Raw genomic sequence first — 26106 nt, 5'->3', positions numbered from 1 at the left:
GACCCTTGCTCTCTCCTTTCTATATGGAGCCTCCATGCGCAGGCAGGGTGTCTCTGCTTGTGCCCCCCTGACCTGTCAGAGGCCCTTTTCTGAGCTCCATCACTGAGTCAGCCTTGTTTCTACCTCCCCCTCTGTCTTGCTTCCCAGAGGGATGTTGAGGAAAGCTATTTGAAGTGCATAGGCTGGGTTCCTGTGCTTTCAGAAATGCAGCCAGCATCATAGTCCCCTTGCTGCTTGCTTTTCCTCTCTTCATATCCTCTGCAACCTGGACATTACTTAGCTAGCATAAATCTCTGAGATTTTTCCTTGCTTGTAAAATGCGAGAATCATATCTGTTTTAGACATTTACCCTATTTCCTTCTTCATCTGGGCTATCTCTTTTAAACCCCAATGCAGACAACATCTTTGCTGTTTGATTAAAAAAAAAAAAAAAAGAAAAAGTCTGTTTCTTCATCTATTCTCTTTTCCCGAGTGCTGGTGACCTGACGTCATGTCAGCTCAGTGACCTGGTATAGTTTTATATCTTCTTGTTCTTTAGACATCATCATCAGGATTCACGTCTGGGTCTTTTGATCATACCACGCCTAACGTACATGCCCTACCCTTTCAACCTGCTCCTATCAAGAAGTAGGCTAGTGCAGTCCCGAGGAATGCAGTTCAGGCATTTGCCTGCCTGATTTCAAGCCCCACCTCTGCTATTTGCTGGCTGTGGGTCTCAGGCAAACCATTATTTTCTCTACATCTCAATTTTGGTATAGGTTTTTTTTTTCTCAGTCAAATGAGTATGATAGCAGTAGTACCTCACAGAACTATTGTGAATGCTGGTGTGTTACTATATTGAAAGATACAAAAGTGTCAACATTGTTGCTCAGACACTGTGAGCATTCTGAGTGGTAGCTGTTATTAGTACTATTCTCGGCATTATCAACCCTCAGATAACCTTCTTATTAATGTATGTCTGTTGCTAAACTGTATCACGTGATTTTAAAGGGTGCATTCCATTAGTTTGCTTTCTCTTCCCTCTCTATCAGTTGCTTTATTTTGACTTCACTGCATCTTTTTGTTTCTTTCCAAGAAGTTTTGAACCCTGTCATCAGCATGCTTCTCCATCCCTTCCTTCATTTTTTTACATTTTAATTGACATGGGAAGCAAACTTGATGCTCGTTCTTACTTGGGAGTCCGCACATCCAGGAAGCTGGCCTTCTGCTCGTTAAACACTAGGCTGACACCTGCACTTCTCCTTTTCAGGTTTCCTGAAGAGATTTATTACTTGGCTCATCTGTACCCCAGTTGTCGAGTCATCATCACCTGTGCCCAGGTTAATTTTCCGTGAGCTGATATCGCCTTTAACTAACAATGATTTGACAGATGCTTTCTGTTTCCTTGCCCTTTTCTTGCTTTGTCTTCGGCTTCCCAGCCTTGTTCCTCACCTTGATATGATTGCCAGAACTGGATTCTGTGTCTGCCTTCAGAGTTCCCGCAGGTCTAGCAAGTCAGTGCTCTTACGCTTCACCAGGAGGTCTCTGGTTGTGCGAGTTTAATTTGGGTCTCTTGTCTGCTTGAAAAGAAGGTACATTTGAGACATGAATTCCTTCACTATCAATGTGCTTGATTGTGAAAACCCAAGTTACCATTTCTCTCCTAGGGATTTGCACATCCTTGATTAGAGAATTCTGGAATCTATGCAAAGCGTCTTTATGAAGGCTACACAAGATCCCATGTGCCCACGCGTCTGCCAATGGGGTTTGTACATATGTAGCAGAGGGCAGTTTAAGTAAAGATCTTGAAAACACCAGACAGGCAGAGTCGAGGAAGAAGCAGCATGTGTCTGCCCAGCTGTGGAGAAATTCTTGGAAGGAGCATCCTGCTTCTTTTGGCAGCTAGGCTTGTGTTGAATTTCGTGACCACATTTAAAACATAGACCCTATGTACTAACAAAAACGATGTGAGGTCATATCTGTGTCAAGCAAGCTTGAGTTTGAATCCTAACATTTTAAGCTATTGAGAGGAGTCTGACATGAAAGAAGAGAGAGGGGATAATAATGAAGTTGCTGCTGCTGGTGAGGATAACCATGGAGGACAGCTTACCCCTATGAATGCTTAGGGTGTACAAGGCACTCTTCTGCACAGTAGCTCTCAGATTCTCACTGCAGCTTTATGAGACGTGTGCTCTCATTAATAGCATTTCGCAGAAAGAGAAACTGAGGCACAGTGGGGGCAAGTGATCTGTTCAGACTTCTGGCTCCAGAGTCCATTTCTGAATGACAGTGCTGTCCTGCCTCAGTGTTCAATAAGTGGAATCTGTTTCCATTATAACCGAAGGAAAGGGAAAGAAAGAAAGTGAAGTCGCTCAGGGTCTGACTCTTTGTGACTCCATGGAGGATAGCCCACCAGACTCCTCCTCCTTGGAATTTTCCAGGCACGGGATAGTGATGTGGGTTGCCATTTCCTTCTCCAGGGGATCCTCCCTACCCAGGGATCGAACCCAGCTCTGCTGCACTGCAGGCAGACTATTTACCGTCTGAGCCACCAGGAAGCCCAAAGGAAAGGGAAAGACTAGACTAATCATCTAAGCATCTGCCTCCAGAAAGTATTAGTGAACCCGGCTTCGGACCCTCCCAGGTCCTGGCGCGGATCATCCTCAGCTACTGGGAGTTGGGGGTGGGGCGGCGCTGAGGCATGGAGAAGCTTACCTAATCTCTGACTCGCCTGGGGAATGTGAGAGGGGCAGGTCCCAAATGGCTTTAGGCAGGCACCAGAAAGAGGAAAAATGAAAACCATGTCAAAGATAAATCGAGCTGTTCTTAAGAGTTAGAAAGTAGACTTAATTAGGACCAGCTCTCCCCATCCAAAACCACAAAAGTTAAAATGGGAAAATATTTCCAGAAATGCCCATTATGTGTTGTTAAAAAATATCTAGAGTAAAATATATGTTTTATTTTATACATGCCTCCAGCTAAAAATTATGCTTTTACTCTCTTGCACAGAAGATGGGAATGTGAACCCAAATCTAGACAGGCCCCGCGTCAAATTTAGGTTGCTTGCAAGCACTGCAGTTCTCTATCGGCCAGATCTTATTCAAGCTCCTCAAAGGAGAAAAGAGGGGAAAGAATTAAAAGAAAAAAAAACAAGCATGGGGCTGGGAAAAAGCCTTTCCTGACAGGCTGTGGCATGTCAGCATTTGCTCCTGTTTCATTAAATGGCCTTCCCGTCGTCTCCTATTGGTGCCCACGATGGCACAGCTTTCATCACTGTGTCTGCTGTCCTTCTCTGAACTCACAGAAGGGCCAGCAGTAATTAGCAGAGATCAGCCAGGGGTGGGGGAAGGGACGGAGGCTCATGGTTCCCAGATGAGACCTTCAAAAATCAGACGCAGGGTTGCCCCGTTCACTGCCCATCAGCCTCAGCCAAGCTTTTCAGTGGCCCAGATTTCACAGTGAGTATTTGAAGATGGTTCATGCTGTGAAAAGCTAATCCCTATCTTCCAGATGGTTGGCTTTTGAAAACAACCAACCAAACAAAAAACTACTATATAGGAAAATATCTTTAACTTGATTGTGTTTTCGAAAATGATTTTCTCCATAACAAACCAATACCCTTTGTGAAAATGTAACTTGTGCCCTGAGACTTCCTTGCTTCTTGAGTATTTCAGCATTTGCTGGGGGTTTGTTCCCTGACTCTCAGGATTTAACGTTGAAAAGGTTTTTTTGGCCACCGTTGCCCTGAGGTTTACATGAGCACCCCAAATTGAAGTTGATGGTCCTTTATTTATTTTTATTAGCCTCTCTCCCCCTAGACAAGAACAGTTGGTTGTTTATTCTTCCAAAGCCCCATTTCAGAGATCTGAAAATAGTATTTAGACTTACTGCAAAAGTACACCAAGAGTGGATGGGGAAACAGGCCAGCCCTGCATACACAAGACAGCAAAGATGCATTCAAGCTAGATGGTGAAAGGTGTCCAAGACAGTATGGTAACCCTGGGAAGCACTAACCCCAATTTTTTTTTATCATTTTAGTTAAGAAATGCCATGGTGAATAGAAAGACCGGGAAGTTTTCCATGGAGGTGAAGAAGACCGTGGACAAAGGGGTACATTTTTCTCAAACATTCTTGCTGCTTAATTTAAAACAAACCACTGTGAAAAATTAGCTTTGAAAGCTCTATCTGGAGTAAATATCATTCACTGAGCTCATTTTTCTCTTGTCTTTACTTATCTCAAACAAGATTCATGTAGTACTGTTAACCTGATCATAGTGTGTCCATTTATTTTTATTTATTTCTGAAAACTTCACCTAGCAGACTAACCATGTTTTCTTTTCTCTACGACCTTTTTTTGTTTTTTCAATCTAGAAACGGGTTTTGGTGATGACAAATGACTACTATTATACAGACATCAAGGGTACTCCTTTCAGGTAGAGCTGACCATAATACATGGACATTCCATCAGACCCATCAGTTGTGTTTGTACAAAACCTGCTGACACTCTCAGAGCTCATCATCTGAAGATAACCAAACATCCTGCCGAAAGGCTGGAAAGAGTGAGGAAGGGGCTTTTCCCAGGCTGCTTTTGTTTTTGTTTTCCATAAGGGGAAAAATGGTTCAGGCTCACCTAGGAGAACTCATTCAATTTGCCATGGCTTTGCATCTCATTATCAAGCAAATAAGCTTTGGGGGTTCCAACTAAGGGTGGAGAGATAAATTCAGCGGGTTACCAGGGTCCTTAACCATCTAACTTGCTGCCCTTTATTTCCATGATCAAAAAGTGTTCCTTCACACTTCGAGGCAGCATATTCATCCCTACGTGTTGTGCTTCGGTTTTAATTTCTCCGTACTGTTCCTCTGTGCTTGTCTGCCTTTCAATCCTGTTATTTCTCTTTGTAAAAATCTTGAAAAATGCACTTGCCCCCCTTGCCTGCTTTCTTATGTGGCATTCTAAAGTTTCCCGCTATTAACTTAGTGTGATAATGCTTTTTGTAAAAAGTTACTTTGGTAGGACTTCTTTGTGTTCTTCAACTGATGCCTCACAGAGCTCAGGGGAAAAAGAGTTTACTGACTCTGGATCCATCTTAATAAAATCTGTGGTGGTGTTGTCGTATATGGCCAGGGATCTTGGGTGAATTCCATTTGGAACCAGAGCACTTGAGGAAACACATGACTGCTAAGTGGGTTTGCCAAACGATGAGACTGTGTCATCAAACATATTCTCTGACTTTAGACGAAAAAGGAAGGAGCTTAAATTGAAGTCGCTCAGTCGTGTCCAACTCTTTGCGATGCTATGGACTGCAGCCCCCCAGGCTCCTCCATCCGTGGGATTTTCCAGGCAATAGTCCTGGAATGGATTGCCATTTCCTTCTCCAGGGGACCTTCCCAACCCCAGGGATCAAACCCGGGTCTCCCGCATTGTAGACAGACGCTTTACTGTCTATCAGACAAGGAAGAGGCTTGGGCAAAGAAACCCACCATACAGTCATGTGGCTACATTCAAGTGAGAGCAGAAGTGTTCATTTTTGCCATTAGAAAGGGGTTAATTCTCCCTCATCTCAAACTCTATAGTCTGGAAAGACCCTTGTGTGGCTAAATGTAGGGCAGGGGATGCATAAAGCGGTAATGAAGATTATTAGGGCATGTAGCTCTTACAAAAGCATCTAAGAGAAGGGCTTGCTCAGGGGCTTGTAGCAGTCGCCACACCTCTTTTAAACATACTTGAGAGCCACCCATTGCTGCTGCACTTCCAATCAGAAATTACATTGAAGCAGCTGATCAAATCTAAGAAAGACCAACACCAACTCTAATCAGTGGGGTTTTGAAAGTAAACTTTTGAAAAAAAAATTGCTTACAGAACATGAAATGGAAATGTGAAAATGGAAAATAAGAAGTTAGCCAACAAGTCTGTTCCAGTCAATGTTATGGATTTCAAGATCTGCTTTGTTTCTCTGCACAGTTTAGGTGTGGCGCTCTCCAGAGGCCATGGGAAATATTTCTTCCGAGGGAATGTAACTATTGAAGAAGGTAAGATGCTGTCTTTATCCATCTTAATCCTTTCATGTGGGAAGAAAGCCCTGAAGCCACTGGGTTAGCTGAAGAATTTGCTCAGCTATCCAGCCCTTTCTCTAATGGACGTTTGACTCAACCATTTACCCCCCTGATTTTACCTTGCTCTCTTAGACTGTTTCAGATGCCTGGGACTCCCAGATAGTGGCAGCTTTCCTTATGGTTTCATTTATTTATGTTGTGCTTTTATCCACAAAGTTGTCGAGGCAACTCATAGGAACCATCCATCTACCAGCTGTATTCTTCTCATACATAAAAATCAGTACCAAGAAAAATATGAATTAGTATAAAAACTCAAGCCCAGGAAAAGGAAAATAAAGGTAGGCAAGCCTTAGTCTTCTCCACATTGAGCTACAAATTTCACTTGTGTTTTGAGGCAGCCTAGGTCCAAGGGAAATGTGATCATTCAAATGATTTATCTAAGTCAGAAGGAATAAGGAGCATCTTGAGGTTCTTAGCTCTTCTTGTCTTCATAAAGCGCCAGTGCACTGGGGACTCCCAGTAAATGGTAGCAGTTGTTACAGCCCGTTAATCTTTAAAACTGCTGTCTTCCCCATACTGTCCTTTACATCTCCCAACAACCCAGTAGCTCAGAGAAGTTATCTTTACCAGTATCACCAGCTCAAAAGCAGCACTGGGGGTAGCATGTGAAAGGCTTCACTCCCAGAGCGGCCCTACCCAGGTGTTAAATTTTTGCATCTTGACAGAGAAGGAGGTGAACCAGACCAGTGTTCTTTTTGGGTATCCTCAGGGAGTGTGGGTATCCTGGGTATCCTCAGGGAGTATGCCAAGAGTGGGAAGGTCAGTTACAATCCAGCTTTTCGTGGGTTGGAAGTGGTTACAAATGAGGATAGTGAACTTCCAGAAGCTGGACTGCTTTGTGATTCATTCCAGTGATGTAGCAGAGAAGCAAGAAGGAGATAGGAAGTCCCTGAAGTGGCAGATTCCATATATGGCCTGCTCTACTGCCCAGTGTCCCCACAACGTTTCATAGACTTTGGGTTTTATCTCCCAACTGATTGTGAGGTCTTAAGGAATAGGAAGGAGAGTGAATGTGGGTCATTTTGACCTGGACAAAGCTCAGAGTGTCCCCACTACAGAGGCAATCAAGTATGTGCTCCCTCTTCCTAGAGACAGGCAAGGAAAAAACAGGCAACTTTGTGATTTGAGCAAAATACTCAACAGGATGTATTCTCAGGGATCTTTTTAAAAATCTTCTTTAATTTTCTGGCTCCATGAGCCACATGTGACTCTGTAGATGTCCTGCCCATGAAGACAGAAAATTCACATCTAAGCCATCTGAGGTCAAGGTGAGGAAGTAGCTTATGGTCAGAACAGTCCCTGGTGGCTCAGATAGTAAAGAATCTGCCTGCAAAGCAGGAGACGTGGGTTCAGTCCCTCGGTCAGGAAATCCCCTGGAGAAGGGAATGACTACCCACTGCAATATTCTTGCCTGGAGAATTCCATGGACAGAGGAGCCTGGCAGGCTATAGTCGCAGAGTTGCCAAGAGCATATGACTGAGCACATGTGCGTGGACACACACACACACGCATATCTCGATACAGATATGTTGCACACAGTACTTGTTCAGTCAGTTGGAGCTAATGTTATTATTGTCAGCATTATCGATCAAGAGTAGATGTGATTTTGTCAGGAGTATCTAAATTGGAGGTGAGAGAGTTAGAGAACAGCCATATTTCCTTGGTGGTCTAGAAGCTCAGAGAGGAAGCAATCAAAAAGATCTTCCCTTTAGGGTCTAGGTAGAGAGATTTGTAGATGAAGACTGATGAGCACAGAAACTAGAAATATATATAGAATTGATATCCTTAACGCAATATTCCAGGAAGGCGAGATCCAGTTCAGGGCCTCTGCACCTGTGATTCCTTCTGCCACAAGCGCCTCAGTTACTCCCTGGCTCTCCCCTCACTTCTTGCAGGTCTTTGCTTAAAGTCACTGTCTCAGTGAAGCATCCCAGACTCCAGCAGTTAACACTGACACTCCCTCATCCCTCCTCATCTCTTGGGACCCCCTCTCCTTGCTTCATTCTCTCCCTTAACTTCATACTCCTCACTAGTGATAAGCTATGTATTTTAACTTTATTTTCTTATCTCTTTTCTGCCACTAGAAAGTAAATATCATGAGACAATTAGTGCTTTTTCTTTTGGTCTCTGTTATGTTTTCAAGGCTGTAGACCTAGAATAGTACCTGGCTCATAGTTGATGCTCCATAAATAAATTGAAGGAAGAATGGAAGGGAGGGAGGTAGGAGTGGAAGAAGCAAGAAAGGGAGGAAAGCGTGGATTGACGCACGGATTGCCCTAGGGACTAATCGCTATCCCATTCAACCCTCTGGAGTAGTCTATGACCTTTGGCACTATTGTGGCATTCCCAAGCTCATCCCGCCAGTAGGTGCTGGAGCCAGGGTATGGCCACTTGTGTCATATAGGATGATATTCTATATAATTTATTCCCAACTATGAAGTCAAACAGGAGTATGTGATGCTGGTTCTAGTATTTTGCTATTTATTTTGTACATTTGTGTTTGAGGAGGATACTGGAGTCCTGAGCGCAGTAAGATATCTTTGATCATGAGGGAAATTGCCATTCTCAATCAGTGGAGTTTCTGAGGTGGTCACTTAGCAGCGTGTGTCTGCTGATGACCCATGAAAGTGAAGTCACATAAAGACACAAGGAGAAAGAGTGGTTTCGTACACTTAGGGCATCTCGAGCATTCTATAAACACTCTCCAATTCCCTGCAAGCCTCAGTTCTCCTAGCTACCTCTCCAGGCTGACGACTCATTTCTGCTTAGGATCCTGTATCACCTAGCAGGTTTTGCTGGTTAAAAACAGTTGAGTTTTGGCAGTCTCATACCATTCACCGTATAGTTTCACCCTCCCAACCACCTGTCCCTTAGGGATGATTATTATTACTATTTTGCACAAAAAGAAACTGACATTTAGAAAAGTAAAGCAACCTGCTGACATCACACAAGAGTTTAGTGGCCCACTCAATTTCCTGACTCAGGCTGTACTGTGTGGGCCTCCAAAGTTGGTATCTCCACTGTTGTGCTAAGCTTCTTTCCCAGGACCTACTGGTGCCTCATTTATGTGCAAGGAGTTGAGTCTGGGAGACTCTGTCCGGGGAGGTTGCAGTAGTGGCTGAATGAAGTGGAAGTTGGGGGAAGGTTCTGCCTGAGACAAAAATGTTTCCTATGTGCCGAGTCCCTTTTCCCAGGCAGATGTCTTTGGGATTGATGTCTACTCTTAACCCCCTCTCCCCATGGCCTTAACCCTAGAACATTTGAAACATAGAAGAGAATGCAGGGAGTCAGTGCCCCACACAGATGATACATACTCATGACGCCCTTCTTCTTGACCTCCAGGCCTGCATGACTTAGAACACCCTGATGTGTCCTTGGCAGACGAATGGTAAGAATGAAACAGTCCTTCTCAGCATTGGTATTTATTGTCCTCTTTGATTTCAAGTTGCCTGTACTCCCTTGCCCAGTTCTCCTGATTCAAAGGCAAAGGAAAGTGATGCTATAAATATGTACACATTCTTGTTTTGGGCCATGTCACATTCCTAGGTCCTACTGCAACACTGACCTACACCCAGAGCACCGTCATCTGTCTCAGCTAGAAGCTATTAAACTCTACCTCAAAGGCAAAGAACCTCTGCTCCAATGTGAGTGTGCTTTCCAGTGCGCATGTCTGTGCATGTGGTGGTTGGGCAGTGGAGGGGGTGTGGATGAACTCAGTCCCAATTTAACCCTTCACATTGAATGTGTCCTATTACCAAACTATGTAGTCAAGCACCTGAGTAGGATGAAAATGTTACAGCTGGAAGGAGACTATCAACAGCTACTCTCTTATTTTGCACATGAGACACAAGGGCTGAAAATAAGACTTGTCTCATCCAAGGCCATGCTCTAGGTCTCCTGGTTTCTGTCCAGGGTGGGACCTGCCGCTGTGACATGTTGCCTCTCGCGGTGTACATCCTGCTGCCCCTCCTCCCACCAAGTGCCCCTCAGGGAGCTCGGTGAATCGGAAATGGCCAGGAGCTGGTGCAGGGGGAGAAGGAGCGGGGCAAGGAGAGAGCAGCAGCAGGCCAAGCTCACCAAGTGCAAGGAACAGTCCCCTGGACAAACACAGGCTTATGGTATTAATTCCAGTAGCTAAAGTCTGGGCACAAGGGATTCACCAGAAATGAGCACGGCACTCACCCCTACCCCTAGCAGATACCACTTGTTAGTGATATGAAAAGTTCTTTGCATGTGTTACCTTACAGAAAAACCTAACAGCCCTCTGAGAGGTGTAAGATTATCCACATCCAAACCACGTCTTCATGAAATGGATTTGCTTTTCGGGATATGCTCTAGTAGAGAAAGGATCAGATGGACGTCATGTGAACTCAATTTTTCGTTTCATTTGCCTTTTTGAGTGACATATTTAAGAAACGAAAGTGGAACACTAATATAAAGAAGCACTTACATTTACCATCCAGCTTTGTCAAATTTTAAACTTTTTGCCATATTTGCTGCAGGCACTTTTTAAGGAATGAAATATCAAAGATAATGTTGAAGACCCTGAGTGGTCCCACTTCCCTCTCAGAGAGAATTACCACTCTGTATTTATTCACCATTCCCATGCATTGTGTGCTATATATATATATACACCAAAATATACAGATATACCTATGCATCCATATCCATTATATATCATTATGTTCATTACTTTGTATACTAAAATTTATATATTGTATAATATACATTATCCCACAACCTATGTTTCATTCATCATACATTATATTTTTGAGATTTGTGTTGATCATTTAGCTCTGATGCATTTACTTGAATTACTATGTGGTATTCTACTATGTAACTATGTCTCAATTTATTCATTGTCTATTTCATGATGAGTTGTTTCCAGGTTTTGCTTTTACAGCAAAGCTGCACCATCTTCTTGGCCACCAGCCACGGTGAGCACTGGCCTGCTGTAGGTGATAAAGCTGGAGGGTTTTAGGATCCCTCTGCTAGACTCATGATATCCTCCTGATTTCTCATCCTCTTCCACAGAGCTCTATCAAGAACTCATCTGGATAAGGATGAATGTCTCGCTTTAGGATGGAAATAAATAAATAAAAGCTTAGATGGAAGAAGTCACAAAATAAGAGTCCCAGAAATGATTAGCTATCATATCCCTCTCCCTTACAATCAAAATCAGGGCCCTGAAGAATTGCAAATTTTGATAGAGGGCAGAAATGGGGATGAAAAGAGAAAATTTTCCGAGGAGTGCTGCCTTCCAGTCTCCAAATCTCCAAATCCCAGAGTTGGCTTGCTGGTCTATGGCACCAACTATTCGATGGGGAGGGAAAGTGGCAACTGGAAGTGTGAGACACCCAGCACTCTCAATTTACTGTCATCTTATCCGCATGCTTTGGAGGCCGTGTCTCGTGGTGTATCAGGTGTCAGAGCAGTTTCATATTCTCACCTGGTGGGCAGTTAACACAGCAACACACCGCAGGAGACAGTAGCCTGCAGATACTGCAGAATGAGTCTGGTGAGCACCTCTCATGCTGTAGTTTGGGGTCCAGCCAAAGCCATCTTTTCAAGTCTGTGTTTCCCAACAGGTGATAAAGAATTGATACAGGAAGTCCTTTTTGATGCTGTGGTGAGTGCTCCCATTGAAGCCTATTGGACCAGCCTTGCCCTCAACAAATCTGAGTAAGTGGTTGCACATGTCCCCTTTTCATGGCCATTTCCCCACAAGCCGTCCGAAATATGGTTATGGTTTAAAGAACTAAAGTTGCTTTAGGAGGCTGGTGTTAAAGTTCTTTAATTTTCCCCAAAGCTCCAAACCACAAGAGCTAGAGCAGATTAGCGGCTCTGACTTGGATGGCAAGCTCCTGGGTTTGACATATAATTTGTTTGAATTTTAACATTACATGAAATTCGGTCTGCTGAGGTAGGGTGACACTTCCGAGAGCGAGGGAGGCGGAAGGAGCGTTTTGCTTCCTGCCCTGCCGTGGCTCCCTCTCCTCCACAGTCTGGAGGGAACCTGGGATCTGGGCCAGGCTAGGTTGTGAGGAGGACAGGAAAGTGAGAGCTCTGTTTCATTAGGGTGTCAGACATAACCCTGCGGTTTCATTTCTGAAGTGGAGTATGTAGGGGGAGGAGGGCAACCGATGAAAGTTGTCAAAGACTAGGATGAGAAGTGCTGCAGTAGCTATTATTATTATTACTATTATTCTACTACTTTAAGTAGCCTGTTAACGATTAAAAATTTTAAAAAGTTCCTTTTGCCCTTTACCTTCATGTCCTATGTTACTCAGTTCTCTCTCCTTTTTCATTCTTTGATTCGCTCCTTCCCTTCTTTTATCTTCCCTTTTGTCTGTTCTCCTCTATTAGGTCCGTCACTCACTCTGCTCTCATTCTCATTCATTCATTCATCAACTATTGATTGCATGTCTGTTTTGTGACAAGCGCTGGGCCAGATATCGGTGAAATGGAAATAACTCAATCAAACATAGTCCTTATCATCGTGGTGCCTGTGAAATATAGTGTGATTGAGAATTGTGATAATCATGAAGGAAAAATTAGACATGTGGACTGTAGTAAGACCTAGAGCGGAGATAGAAGAAAGGAAAGGCTTCTGTGACAAGGAACTAGTTCAAGTATTCCGTAGGAGAATTCCAGAGAAATGGAACAGCATGTGCAAGACCCTGAGGGAAGAGAGTATTTGGACAGTTGAGGAATTTAAAGAAGGCCAGCAGAGCTAAACTGTGAAGGGTAGGCTGGAAGATGTCAGGAGACAAGGGTTCACTGGGCCCTGATGGTTTAGAACATTGGGAATCAGGTTAAGGATTTCGGACATTATAGTCAGAATATTGGGAAATCCCTGAAGAATTTTAAGGACATTTGAAGATTTTAAGAAGTAGATGATCAGATTTGCATTAAAAAAAAATCCTTCTGCTGATATGTAGATAATAGAGTGTGATAAGTAGCAGTTCAAGGGATTTGTCACTTGGACCAAGGCAGTGGCTGTGGGTACAGAGAGAAGGGATGCGCTAGAGGGATGCTTTGAAAGTGAGACCCCCAGGACTTGATGATGAGTTCGTGGTATGAGGGGAGGGAGGCTGAGCTGTCAAGAATCATTCTCAGGTTTATGACATGAATAGATAGTCATGTTATTTCCTTGGTCAGGAGACAAGGAAGCAAAAACAAGTTTGGGACTGGACATGGACAGAATTCTTTTCTAGACATTTTAAAGTTAAAATGACTCCTAAGGTAGGTAGTTTAATACGTGACTGGAGTCCGAAAGTTATAACAAACTACTCTCATTATATTTGAGGAGTATCCTTGGACTGCTTACCTGCATGAATCTTATTCCCTGGGAGATTTGGAAAGCGTCAGAACCTTTTCTGTGATTGCATTCTCTAGTGGGAATGTTTCTTTTAGGTTCTTGGGAAACTTAAAATCCTGTGCAAAGATTGCTGATTCACCCCTAACAGATGCTAAAGATTTCCAAAATGGTAGCTTGCTTTGTAGTCCACATCTGTTACTGATTGGGCAGCCTGGCTTTCCTGCTTGGTGTAGGCTATGAACAGAAACTAATACATAGTGTTGGTTTTTATGCATCCCTTAAATACTTAAAAGTAGTATTGACCACTTTGATAACCGTCAGAGATTAAGTAACTAAAAGATCTTATATTGAAGATGACATGGATAAAGCTTTGAATCAAATTGCTACTGGCATCTAGGGCAGGGAAGCAAACTCAAGAATCAGTATTCTCTTCATACTTTTTTGGTAGAAGAAAACTGTATATTTGTGGCAAAAGACTATTTGTTTTGTTTTGAAGAAGTAAGCACTGAGAATACCCTGAAGAACATGTTCAAACATAAAATTTACCTTCACTGTTGAAAAAAATCTTCAGAGAATCTTCAAATGAGTTTTCTTTGCTAAGGCCTTCCTTAGAGTTCCTATGCATGGCCTCCTGTCAAACTATTTGCAGAAGTCATTTCATTACTGATCCTTCTGGGGTTGATGGTGAGGGTAAAACTTCCATGTTGGTGCCCCCTAAATGGTGAAAAATTCAAGTCCTAAACATTTTCAGGCTGTGGGATACTCCAGACTTGAATCAGTGGCTAAGTTGCTGGTTTTTGCTAATGGCAGATTTCACTAACGATCTCAGGACCAAGAATGGACTTGGTAGCATCAGTTCAGAAAGCTAACTCTAAGGCTTTCCTTCCTCTCCTCAAAGTTGGCCGGCTCTTTCTGAGCTTGCATCCAGAACCTTGAGATAAAGGTGTGTTTATTTATCTTTCAGGGTATATTTTCTTATGCACACCAAGCTAGGTCATGGATGTCATAGTTTCTCTGGCAAAAATTACCATGAAAACCTTTGTAAGGGATCAGAGTCAGCATCCTGTGTGTACTTGTGTGTGGGTGGGTGTGTGTATGTTTCTGTAATTTCTACCAAAATTTCAGGCTTCGAAGCTGTTATTTCATACAACATTCCATGAGTTTTAAAATGCAGAAGCTGTTATCTACTGACTGTCTGGCAGAATCCCCCTGACTTGTGTTGCTCTGTTTTAGGAATTCGGACAAGGGCGTGGAGGTAGCCTTCCTTGGCACTCGCACAGGCCTCTCGAGAATCAACCTGTTTGTTGGGGCAGAGCAGCTCACCAATCAGTAAGTAGGAAGCTCCTGAAGCAGGATAATGAAAGGGGCGTTTATATCATTCATTGATTCCAGCAGCAGTGAAAACAGAACTCAGACCTGTTGACATTTTTCCTCTCTCTTCTCCTTTGGGGACCTCAGTGTGTGTGTTTTTGGCTTCCCTGATAGCTCAGTTGGTAAAGAATCCCCATGCAATGCAGGAGACCCAGGTTTGATTCCTGGGTTGGGGAGATCTCCTGGAGAAGGGATAGACTACCCACTCCAGTATTCTTGGGCTTCCGTTATGGCTCAGCTGGTAAAGAATCTGCCTGCAATGCAGGAGACCTAGGTTTGATCCCTGGGTTGGGAAGGTCCCCTGGAGGAGTGAAAGGCTACCCACTCCAGTATTCTGGCCTGGAGAATTCCATGGACTGTACAGTTCATGGGGTTGCAAAGAGCCAGACACAACTGTGTGACTTTAAATGTAAAATATAAAATGTGTGTGTGTTCACCTGCCCATTGCTGACCTTTCCGCAACTTTGTTCTTCACACTTGTTGGCATCTGTCCTCTGTCCTGGAGCTCTCTCCCACCCTGACGGGTCACTTAAGGATGCTAGAGATAGTGTGGCTCCTGGGGGAGCAGCCAGAGGGAGGACTCACTCAACTCCTGACAGATGACCAGAGGGCTTTCAGCCATCTTGCACCTCTGCTGAGGAATTTCTCCTTGTCCGAGAAGCAGTGTTTCAATTCTGATGTGTGCTTGTGTATGTTTTAATGAACCCCTGTGCCTCAGCTCAGAGTCTGAGGGCCTATGGAGCCCCACGGCTAGGACTGGGCATTCTGGTGGCCCTCTCTTTGATGCTGTTTCCATATTCTAAAGAGACCAGATGGACAGTGGGCTGAGTGTCACCAACTTCAGTACCCAGATGCCATTTAAACCAACACTGTTCAACCCCTGTACCTTCAGAGAGCCCCAGGGTCTTAACTCTCTAAATTGGTGTTTGATCAGAGCTGGTATGAGCCTGGGAAGTCTTTCCTGAGCCTATTAACAAATTTTTTCCGTTTCTTTTCTCTGAAGTAAGAGTCATTATTAGGCCAGGGATGAGTGGAGTCTTAGGTACAGAGTTTGCCGAGTATGTGTTTGTGATTCCAGAGGTTGCTATGGAGCCTCACAAATCCTGACCGTCAGTGATAGGAGGTCACTGAAGTGGGAATAACGGAGGCACTGGGTGTCTAGTGGTTTGAAAGGGGCTGGCCTGTCAGGAGCACTATGTACCATTAAGTCCAATTGAGCTGTGCTCTTGTGTCTTAGATGAGTCCTGGACCCCAACCATGTCATCTTATAAAACCACATCTGTAAGTGGCAGATCCATAGATTTTTGTTTGTTTTGTAGACTGGCTTTTAATTCCCATGTGAAGGCTCTTTCTTTCTCAACCCCTCAGTTTGTCATTTATGAGGCTGACTGTAGTCGTGACTTGATTCTTTCGAAATCCTCTCTACACCTGTGCGTGCATGCGTGCTTGCATGCCCAGTTGCTAAGTTGTGTCTCACTCTGCAATCCCATGGACTGCACCCCACCAGGCTCCTCTGTCCCTGGAGTTTCCCATGCAAGAATATTGGAGTGGATTGCCATTTCCTACTCCGGGGGATCTTCCCAAGCCAGGGATTGAAACCACATCTCCTGAATTGCAGGCAGATTCTTTACCACTGAGCCACCAGGAAAGCCCCTGTATCCTGAGACAAATACTTTAACAGAAGGCAAGTTCCTCGGAAGGACTAGAACTGTCAGGATACACATCCTCTTCTCATTTTAGGATCCAGAGAGGCGAAGGAAGACATGGAAGTAGACTTTCTAATCCTCAGAAGGAAAACCTGTTATGTGTTTTGAGATACAAATAGACAAGCAAGAAAGCACTAACAATGGCATACCCTAATACCTTGCTAATCTCATATTCAGGTGATTGTGATGGATTTAAAAGATGGCAGGACCACACTCAAGACTGCTGGCTCACCCACAGTCTGGCTCACCTCACTCATTGCATCTGAAAAATGGGTTAATGATCATTGGATATCTGGATGGATGAAATGATAATCCTTCTGTCTTCAAGAAACACCTATTATTGATTCATATAGAGGCACCTTGGCTTGCATTGTCTTAGGATCTTATATCTACCTACCCCCCTCCAATCAAATGGTATTTGTTGATACCCCCCATTTGGATACACTATTAACCAGGGCTAGAAAAAGTTTAAAATGTCTCTGTTTTTGTTAAAGAGAGTTCAAAGTATTGGGAATAAGTTTGGATAATATAAAGTCCGCATGCTAGAGCTAACCTGTAATGTCATCAGGCTCCTACACTGAGGTTCTATCTCCTATCCCCACCACCTGATTTTGGAGGTGTATCTATTATAGTTCATGGCCCCTATAACCTGCTATCATCCCCAATATTAGCCATATATTGTTTCAGCTTACATAGTCCTTTCACACATGGTGTTATATAATCCTGATAGTACTGCAGTAAGTGTAATATTATTATTCCCACTTTGTAGATGAATAAATGGGGCTAAGAGACTCAGTAACTAACCCAAGTAACTGGCTCAAGATCATTCAGCTCTGCCTAAAACTTAGACCAGTCTCACCCAACACTACAGCAGCCCCTCATATCCAGGAGTAGGTGCAGTCCTGTTTGCTGGAGAATAGGGAGGGAAGGGCTTCTCCGGTGGCTCAGGTGGTAAAGAATCTGCCTGCAATGCAGGAGACCCGGGTTTGATCCCTGGGTTGGTAAGATCCCCTGGAGAAGGAAATGGCAACCCACTCCAGTGTTCTTGCATGGGAAATCCCATGGACAGATGAGCCTCGCAGGTTACAGTTCATGGGGTTGGAAAGACCTGGACTTGACCAAGCAATTAACACACAGTACAGAGGGAGGGAAGGAAAGAAGCAGCAAAGATCCTCACAGAGATCCAGTTTACCTTCTTTACACTTTTTCTAAGAAGAGTGAGATCTTTTTAAGATGTTGATCCCCTCAAAATATGTATCATGTGTCTGGATTTTAAGGCAAGACAAAGCTTTCTGACCCTTTGGTCTTCTGATAGTATTTCTGGAGACTTTATTTGCTTGCTTCAGATGCTAAGACTATTAGTTCACTAGGTATACTAGGAAAAGTCATTTCACCCACTGGGAGTCTAACTGCAGGGTTATATAAAATATTTCTGAGTAATCTGGGGTGCATGTTGTACAGGTCCTCTCCGTACTGAGAAAAGTCAGCTCGGGGTTCTAAAAGCAATGCTTTTTACCCAGCAGAAGTTGTTGGGATGCACTTGTGCCTGGCCTTCCTTGCTCAGTGGTGCCATGCTCTCATTCTCTTCTATTTCAAGGGACTTCCTGAAAGCAGGAGATAAGGAGAATATCTTTAATGCAGACCATTTCCCTCTCTGGTACCGAAGAGCTGCCGAGCAGATTCCAGGGAGCTTCGTCTACTCGATCCCATTCAGCACAGGTAGGTGCCCTTGGTGGGGGCTGTTTCTATCCCTTCGGTCCTGCTGGCCTGAGCACTGCATGCAGAGTATGAGGGAGCATCCTGGAGGCTAAAGGGAGCCACAGCCAGCCAGGAGAGCCAGTACTGAATATTGGTCTAGCCCTGAACCAGTGACCAGCTCCCTAAGTGTTGCAACCCCAAGAGCAAGGAAATTTTTACTTGACCATACTCTGCCAGGAAGCAGGACTGTTATTTCGTACCATATAGAATTTGCATACAAACTTCTCAGTATTTTTTTTTAATTTTAATCTAAAATGTGATCATGGTACTACTTAGAGAAAATTCACACAGCCATAACATCTTTTGCCAGAACTTTCAGCAAGTCCCATCACTTTGGAGGCCCACAATTCCTCATCAGAGCTGATTTAAATCAACACACAAGAGTAATGACTAAGATTTTGTGTAGCCTTGTGCTCTCCTAACAGGGAGCTGCAGTGACCCATGAGAGGCATGTAGCCAATGATTCTTCCAGTCTTTAGGTTTTATGATATTATAAAAAAAATATGCTATGGTGTCCTCCCTTCAAAGGAGAACTGAACATTACCTTATTTCATCCAGTTTTAGAAGCAAGAGAAACTGGAAAGGGTTTTCAGTTGTCCCTGGCTTTTTCTTGTCTCGGTGTTCAATCACTCAGTCATGTCTGACTCTTTGCAACCCATGGACTGCAACATGCAAGGCTTCCCTGTCCTTCGCCATCTCTTGGAGCTTGCTCAAATTCATGTCCATTGAGTTGGTGATGCCATCCTACCATCTCTTGTTTCATGCGTCTGATACTTTTAGTGCTCATTCTGTGTAAGGCTCTGTATTGTGTATTGTAAAAGCTTCAGAGATGAATAAGATATAGTACTAGAAACTTGGATTGCCCTGGACAGTTCAGTATACGCTTATGTTTTATATTAGAGGCTTCTGTATTAATCTCTTACAAGCATTCCCAGGTCACCCCTAATGGGGACTCTAATGCTTTAGTGTCAGAGCTCCTCCCTCAGTTTTGGCACTTGCTTATTTCCATAAATGAAACACCTTTAAAAATAAAGTTTTAAAAAACTTGGGAAGACATGTTGATAAGAGTTGTCTAATAACTAGTTGAATGAACTCATTAGGAAGAGGGTCCCTCATTAATGAAGATATTAAAAAAAAGACCAAGTGTTATTGTAGAAATTCCCTCCCTAGGTGGGATTTTAGAGGAGATTATCAGTTAGATTCCTTTAAGAAGCAAGATTCTTGGAGTCTGTCTCTACTCCTTTGCTGACAGGTCTGTGTGTTAACTCACACCTACGCACATGTATGTGTTCTAAAATATAAATTTCCGGGTACTAAGAATTTCTTTATGTTTATCTGTAATCACATTTTATTGCTGAAAATATCAACTAAGAAACAGTGGACTTTCTAATTCTGCAAACCTATCAATAATAATGTCTTCTTCTTTCATGCAGTTCCATGATACTTTCTTTTTTGTAGTCTTCTGAAGTAAAAAAATAAAACTTAGCTTTCTAGATCTGAGCTGGATCCATTAAGTTATCCAAAAGGGGGTTTTCCCAAACCTGGACAGGGAGGAGGAGTTGTGGGTAAGGAGACCGTCTCCCAGAAGTGTTGCGTGTGTGTGTGTGTGTGTGTGTGTGTGTGTGTGTGTGCTTGTGTGTAATGGCTCCTCTGTTCAGTTTGCTTTGTTGTTATTCACCATTTTTCCTACAAAGAATTATGTCTGGAAAAGAATTCTGATTAATTAAGGCTGTTGTCTAATTGGTTTTTGGCAAGTGGGGTTTTCACTGAACTTTAAATGAAATCACTTAATAAAAAGGAATTTACCTTATTCATGATAAAATTATGGATGACATAATATCTTAGGAGATTTTGTGGCCCCTTTAGATTTGGAGAAAATGTTAAAAATCACCACACACAAGTGTTATGGTGGAGTTCTCTCAGTTTTTCTCCTGTGTGTTGAATACCTATACACAGTGGGAAAGAAGCTGGTTTTTATTACGGCTTAAATGCAGGCCAGAAAATTCTTAATTGTTTTGGTCATAAGTGTATATAAATTCAGATCTCCCTTCTCCCTGCTTCTAAATTCAATTGGATTGCATTCAACTCACATTCATTGAACCTTTTATAAGGCAGCCACTAGAGTAACAGTTATTAACTATGGGCATTAAGAATTTGTGTTCAGTGTCTTTTAATGCATGCGTATTAGAACCATCACTAGTAGTTAAAAATCTCTTTATACTAAAATACCATATTGTTACCACATTAATAAGAGTATGGGGTAAGGATTTCATTCCAGCTCTATCCCTATTTAGAATAGTTTTGCTCAGAAGAACTTGGCTTGAAATTAAAATTTTATATCTCAGTAAAGTTTTAACCAATAAATCACAGCTAAAGTTCTCAACTCACTGTAAAATAGTTTCAGTACTTTATCTCAAGCAGCTGTCTATGGCTATGTTTAGAAAGGCAATGTAAATATGATAACTGACACAGTAAACACCGATATTCAGTTCAGTTCAGTTCAGTCACTCAGTCGTGTCCGACTCTTTGCGACCCCATGAATCGCAGCACACCAGGCCTCCCTGTCCATCACCAGCTCCCGGAGTTTAATCAGACTCATGTCCATCGAGTTGGTGATGCCATCCAGCCATCTTGTCCTCTGTTGTCCCCTTCTCCTCTTGCCCCCAATCCCTCCCAGCATCAGGGTCTTTTCCAATGAGTCAACTCTCTGCATGAGGTGGCCAAGTATTGGAGTTTCAGCTTTAGCATCAGTCCTTCCAGTGATCACCCAGGACTGATCTCCTTTAGAATGGACTGGTTGGATCTCCTTGCAGTCCAAGGGACTCTCAAGAGTCTTCTCCAACAACACAGTTCAAAAGCATCAATTCTTCGGCACTCAGCTTTCTTCACAGTCCAACTCTCACATCCATACATGACCACTGAAAAACCATAGCCTTGACTAGATGGACCTTTGTTGGCAAAGTAATATCTCTGCTTTTCAATATGCTATCTAGGTTGGTCATAACTTTGCTTCCAAGGAGTAAACGTCTTTTAATTTCATGGCTGCAGTCACCATCTGCAGTGATTTTGGAGCCCCCCAAAAAGAAAGTCTGACACTGTTTCCACTGTTTCCCCATCTATTTCCCATGAAGTGATGGGACCGGATGCCATGATCTTCATTTTCTGAATGTTGAGCTTTAAGCCAACTTTTTCACTCTCCTCTTTCACTTTCTTCAAGAGGCTTTTTAGTTCCTCTTCACTTTCTGCCATAAGGATAGTGTCATCTGCATATCTGAGGTTACTGATATTTCTCCTGGTAATCTTGATTCCAGCTTGTGCTTCTTCCAGCCTAGCGTTTCTCATGATGTACTCCGCATATAAGTTAAATAAGCAGGGTGACAATATACAGCCTTGATGTACTCCTTTTCCTATTTGGAATCAGTCTGTTGTTCTATGTCCAGTTCTAACTGTTGCTTCCTGACCTGCATATAGGTTTCTCAAGAGGCAGTCAGGTGGTCTGGTATTCCCATCTCTTTCAGAATTTTCCACAGCTTATTGTGATCCAAACAGTCAAAGGCTTTGGCATAGTCAATAAAGCAGAAATAGATGTTTTTCTGGAACTCTATTGCTTTTTCAATGATCCAGCAGATGTTCGCAATTTGATCTCTGGTTCTTCTGCCTTTTCTATATCCAGCTTGAACATCTGGAAATTCACGGTTCATGTATTGCTGAAGCCTGGCTTGGAGAATTTTGAGCATGACTTTGCTAGCGTGTGAGATGAGTGCAATTGTGTGGTAGTTTGAGCATTCTTTGGCATTGCCTTTCTTTGGGACACTGATATTAGTAACCACAAATTTTTAAAAATGTGGTCCCTCTGTGGTGATTAATAATTTTGATGTGAAGTGGCTATATGTTACCCAGTGATGATATCATAACTCAGTGCATTAATTTCTTAAGCTGAGAGGACTGCCTACCCCACACTTCGGGCCTAACAGGGCAGATCCACTCTGAGTTCTGGGAAGTGAAAACTGGTTCAGAATTGGTGACTAATCTTTTTTTTTTTTTTCTTATAGGAACAGTCAACAAAAGCAATGTGGTGACAGCAAGTACCTCCATCCAGCTCCTGGATGAAAGGAAATCTCCCGTGGTGGCAGGTAAATGATGTATTTAAATCAATGAATATAAATGAGCATGATGTCCATTCATCATTCATCAGCTACTTCCATGTATCAGAAAGTTGGCTTTGAAAGTTAAAAAAAAAAAAAAAACCAACAAAGTCTATATCCTCTTCAGCTTGGCATCATCTCCTCCAGCCCAAGGTTCTGACAGCTGGTTGAATTTGACGGGAAAGCAGAAGTATTTCCCAGGACTTTTATCCATAGACTCTGAGCCAGTAGGAAATTGTTGGTATGTGCAGAAGATCATTTCTTGACAGTAGGTGCCATGCCAATTTACAGTAAGCTTCAGATCTCCCACTTCTATGTCATTGGGATAACAGGGGCCGTGCAAGGAAATTGTGGGTTTATTTTTGGCAAATACAAACTGAAATGTGCCCTTCTCTGGAGAACCTGAGATTTTCATCACCCTAATCCCCCTGGGGGATTAGAGTTAGATGTATCTGCAGGTGCTGGGTTTGGGACCAGGGGAAAAACCATTTCATGACTGAGTTTTAAATTGTCAAAGAAACCCTGTATCTGGCTTTTTCCCGTCTCGCTCACTTTTAAGAGTGTCAGTAGATTTTTTTGACTGACTGGAGGCTTTCATTGGTGATATTTTGCCTATAGGGCCAGAAACTGCCATAAACCCTCCTTTGGGAACAGATGCTGAGAAAATGGAGCCTAAGAGTGTGTCTGGCACATTGTTTGTTTCTGATAAAAAATTGTTGGAGCCTTTGGTTAATGAGTGGGTGAGAATATCTAAGTATCATCCTGATAATTGGCTAGATTTACCAAAGGGAGTCATTTTGGTTTTGGTAAGTTGTACCATAGGATGATTTTGAATATCTACTTCTGTGACTCCACACACTGTGGGATGGAATTGAAATGGATCAGACACGTTTGAAGTGGTTGTTCTTTGGCTTTATTTTCTGACATAGCCTATACATCATAATTGTATTAAATATTAGCAGGACTGAAATATTTGGTGACCATTGCCCTGGCTATTCCTGGGTTATTGGATATGGGAAGGAAGACAGTCATATATATCTGACCGGTAGCTCATCTTCAACTAGGCAGACCTGTAACTAATCAGCCAGGAGATAAAGACTGTGAAAATTCAGGGCTGCTGTCTTCACATTTTGTTCTTAGTATCTCATGTTCCTTGAGGAAAGTAGGAGACAGGATCATTTAACTCGGTAAGATTTATTTTTGTTTGAAGGTCAGCCTTACTCACCTCCAGCCTGACCCAGCCAGCTAGTTCTGGAGGCATGTTATCTCTCTCGAGTTGAGGCCACATGCACCAGCTGATAACAGCATGGTCTGAACCAAATTGTCTGTTTGAAATTTCTTTCTAAAACCTTTTCCTTGAATTTCTCAGAAAGTCACCATGAAGGATGGTCTGTTTTGGCTCTAAGATCACTGTGCCCATCCCAGCCACATCTGTCCAAGTTTACAAACCATGTTCAAATGTTTCCAAATGACTTACATTTCATAAATGTCTACTTGGCTGAGTGTGGATGAAACATGGACTCAGCCTGGGCACTGTGTATCCAGTCTGGAGAAGACCATGACTTTTCCTAATTGTGTGCTCGTCTTGAGACCAGAGGCAAGTCATGAGGCATGGTTGGCCCACCCTGAGTGGGTGGGAGAGACATCCTCCTGGTTACTGCAGTTCAGTGTGCGTCAACCAGTGCCCATTTTCAGGACGCAGTTACGGAGCAAGACAAAAACCAAGGTTATCCAGGGAACTGTACTTAGTCATTACCTTTTAAATCTGGTGATTATGAATCTTCTTTTTTAAACCATACTGAGTAGACATAAGATAAAACAGAATTGCTCATATTTGATCTTGAAGGCTGACTTGGATGCAGCATCCTGAAGGCAATGACCTCAAAAGAACCTTTATGTCTCCAAAAGCAGAGAGGTCTCCTCAGCGCGTCCCCACATTTCATTGGCTCTGACTCACCCATCATGTCACTGGATGATTAGGTTCGGCAACTTTCTTCTGTGTATTCTCTACAAATTAAGTAGACATTGTTTACTGCTTTAAAATTAAAAAGCCCATTTTAATTGGGGAAGAAACCTTGTTTTGGCAGATGAAGATGAATATGTGAGCAGGCTTGTCCCCCAACCAGTGTGCCTCCAACGGCACATGGGATACAGCCAACTGGCAGTAATTTGGGATTTCAATGAAATCCTTGTGCTGAATTGAAATTTATCTGAAAAGAAAGGTGTGCAACTTTGCAGTTTATTATCAAGGACTACTTTGAAAAGCCTGCAGTGCTCCCAGATCTGATCTGGTGTTCTCATGTTCATTGGCTAAATGTGTCTGTTTGCAATAGAAAGAGTTTCTTGTTTTGGTTTTATGTGTGTGTGTTATTCTCTTCTTTCTCTCTTTTTTTGTTTTCCTTTTCAAACAAAAACATTTAGATACTCATCTGTCAATGACATCTTTGAAGAAAGGGCAGTCAAACTGGGCAGGGTTCCATTTATACGTCAGCCTCAGTGCATAAATGGGCCCCATCCATCTTCTTGGCCTATGACATTGCTTACAGTCCTTTTCTTGAGGAACTTGCCAACTCTGCAGCTGCCACTAGCATGCTAAATTTTCTTAATTGCTTTCCCACTGCACAGGAAGAAGTGGTAGGACTTTCTCTTTGGCCCACCAAGTCTCTCTAGAGTGCTAGAACCTGCTGTGTGTGTCAGGCCCCTAATCCATTTTTCTGTTGTTATTGGAAATGTAAACCTGGGATTGTAAGGTCTACATAGTTTTGTCACTCACTCTATAACTTGCTAAATGTGTGGTCTTGGGTCCCTGAAGTTCTATCTAAAATAGGGTTGGGATTACTATCTCCCTCACCTCACTCTGGGTTGATTTGGGGATAAAATGAGGAAATAAATTTAAAAAACATCAATATCAAGAAGTAAAAATTACCAGGATTTGAGGTGGCCTATTTTTATCTTCAAGTTGGCAATATACTTCCACATTCATTCATTTATTCAGTAAATATTTCCTGACCTCTTTCTTTTGCCAGCCCTCTAGATAGAAATGAATAATAACCAGACCCTGTGATTGACAGTCTCTCCCCTTAATCCGTATCCTCTGCCCTCCCCACCCCCCCACCACTGGAGACCTTTAAAATAGCAGCTATTTTTAAAACCAAGTCTGCACAGGATAAGTGAATTGAAAAGCTGAACAGTCATTTAGAAACTCCTAGAGATCAAAGACTTCCTACTTTTCATCTTCTGTCCTTCACAGCATAACCCAGTGTAGTCCCTGGAGTATAGTAGACACTCAGTAAGGATTCTATACATTGGATTGAACTTACAGAAAGCCATTTTGCCCTTAGTTGTTATGACTTGAGTTCTGTAAGTTACCTAGATCATGGTGTTAATTCTACGCTACGCTCTCAATGAAGAGACCAGGCCCAATAAACCAAGAGTCATAGGCATTGTTTTCCATCATGCTGGGGTAGAGAGGACCAGGAGAAGAAAATAAACACATAGACGTGAGGAACTGAGAAAAATTGGAAGGTATAAGGAGGCAGGGAACTTACTCCCCTCCTTGGAGTGTTTTCTGACTTCCCTATGCTTCTAGACTCTCCCTCTGACAAATATAAAATACTTAATCTCAATTTTTGATAAGCTCATATTTCTGAATTTTGAAAGTAATAGATAATAAATTCTGAATTATTTGCTTAAAAATGTAAACTTTAACATA

General features: G+C 42.7%; 2 protein-coding genes across 5 annotated transcripts in view; one reads left to right on the top strand and one right to left on the bottom strand.

Annotated features, from left to right (window-relative positions):
• Window positions 1-26106, top strand: part of CACNA2D3 (calcium voltage-gated channel auxiliary subunit alpha2delta 3) — an 879694-nt gene that overhangs the window by 705723 nt on the left and 147865 nt on the right. For all 3 annotated transcript variants that reach the window (XM_060402372.1, XM_060402371.1, XM_042236061.1), the window contains exons 19-27: window positions 4018-4089; window positions 4351-4412; window positions 5942-6009; window positions 9436-9481; window positions 9640-9737; window positions 11682-11775; window positions 14648-14743; window positions 18089-18210; window positions 22302-22382. In XM_060402372.1, the coding sequence (XP_060258355.1) occupies window positions 4018-4089; window positions 4351-4412; window positions 5942-6009; window positions 9436-9481; window positions 9640-9737; window positions 11682-11775; window positions 14648-14743; window positions 18089-18210; window positions 22302-22382 (739 nt within the window). The remainder of the gene's footprint in view (window positions 1-4017; window positions 4090-4350; window positions 4413-5941; window positions 6010-9435; window positions 9482-9639; window positions 9738-11681; window positions 11776-14647; window positions 14744-18088; window positions 18211-22301; window positions 22383-26106) is intronic.
• LRTM1 (leucine rich repeats and transmembrane domains 1) overlaps window positions 1-26106 on the bottom strand; it is a 60657-nt gene that overhangs the window by 13727 nt on the left and 20824 nt on the right. The gene's annotated exons all lie outside the window — the stretch shown is intronic.

Source organism: Ovis aries, chromosome 19 (assembly GCF_016772045.2).
Source record: "Ovis aries strain OAR_USU_Benz2616 breed Rambouillet chromosome 19, ARS-UI_Ramb_v3.0, whole genome shotgun sequence".
Lineage (NCBI taxonomy): Eukaryota > Metazoa > Chordata > Mammalia > Artiodactyla > Bovidae > Ovis > Ovis aries.
Note: the sequence above shows the minus strand (reverse complement) of the source record. Positions and strands in the feature narration are given on the sequence as shown.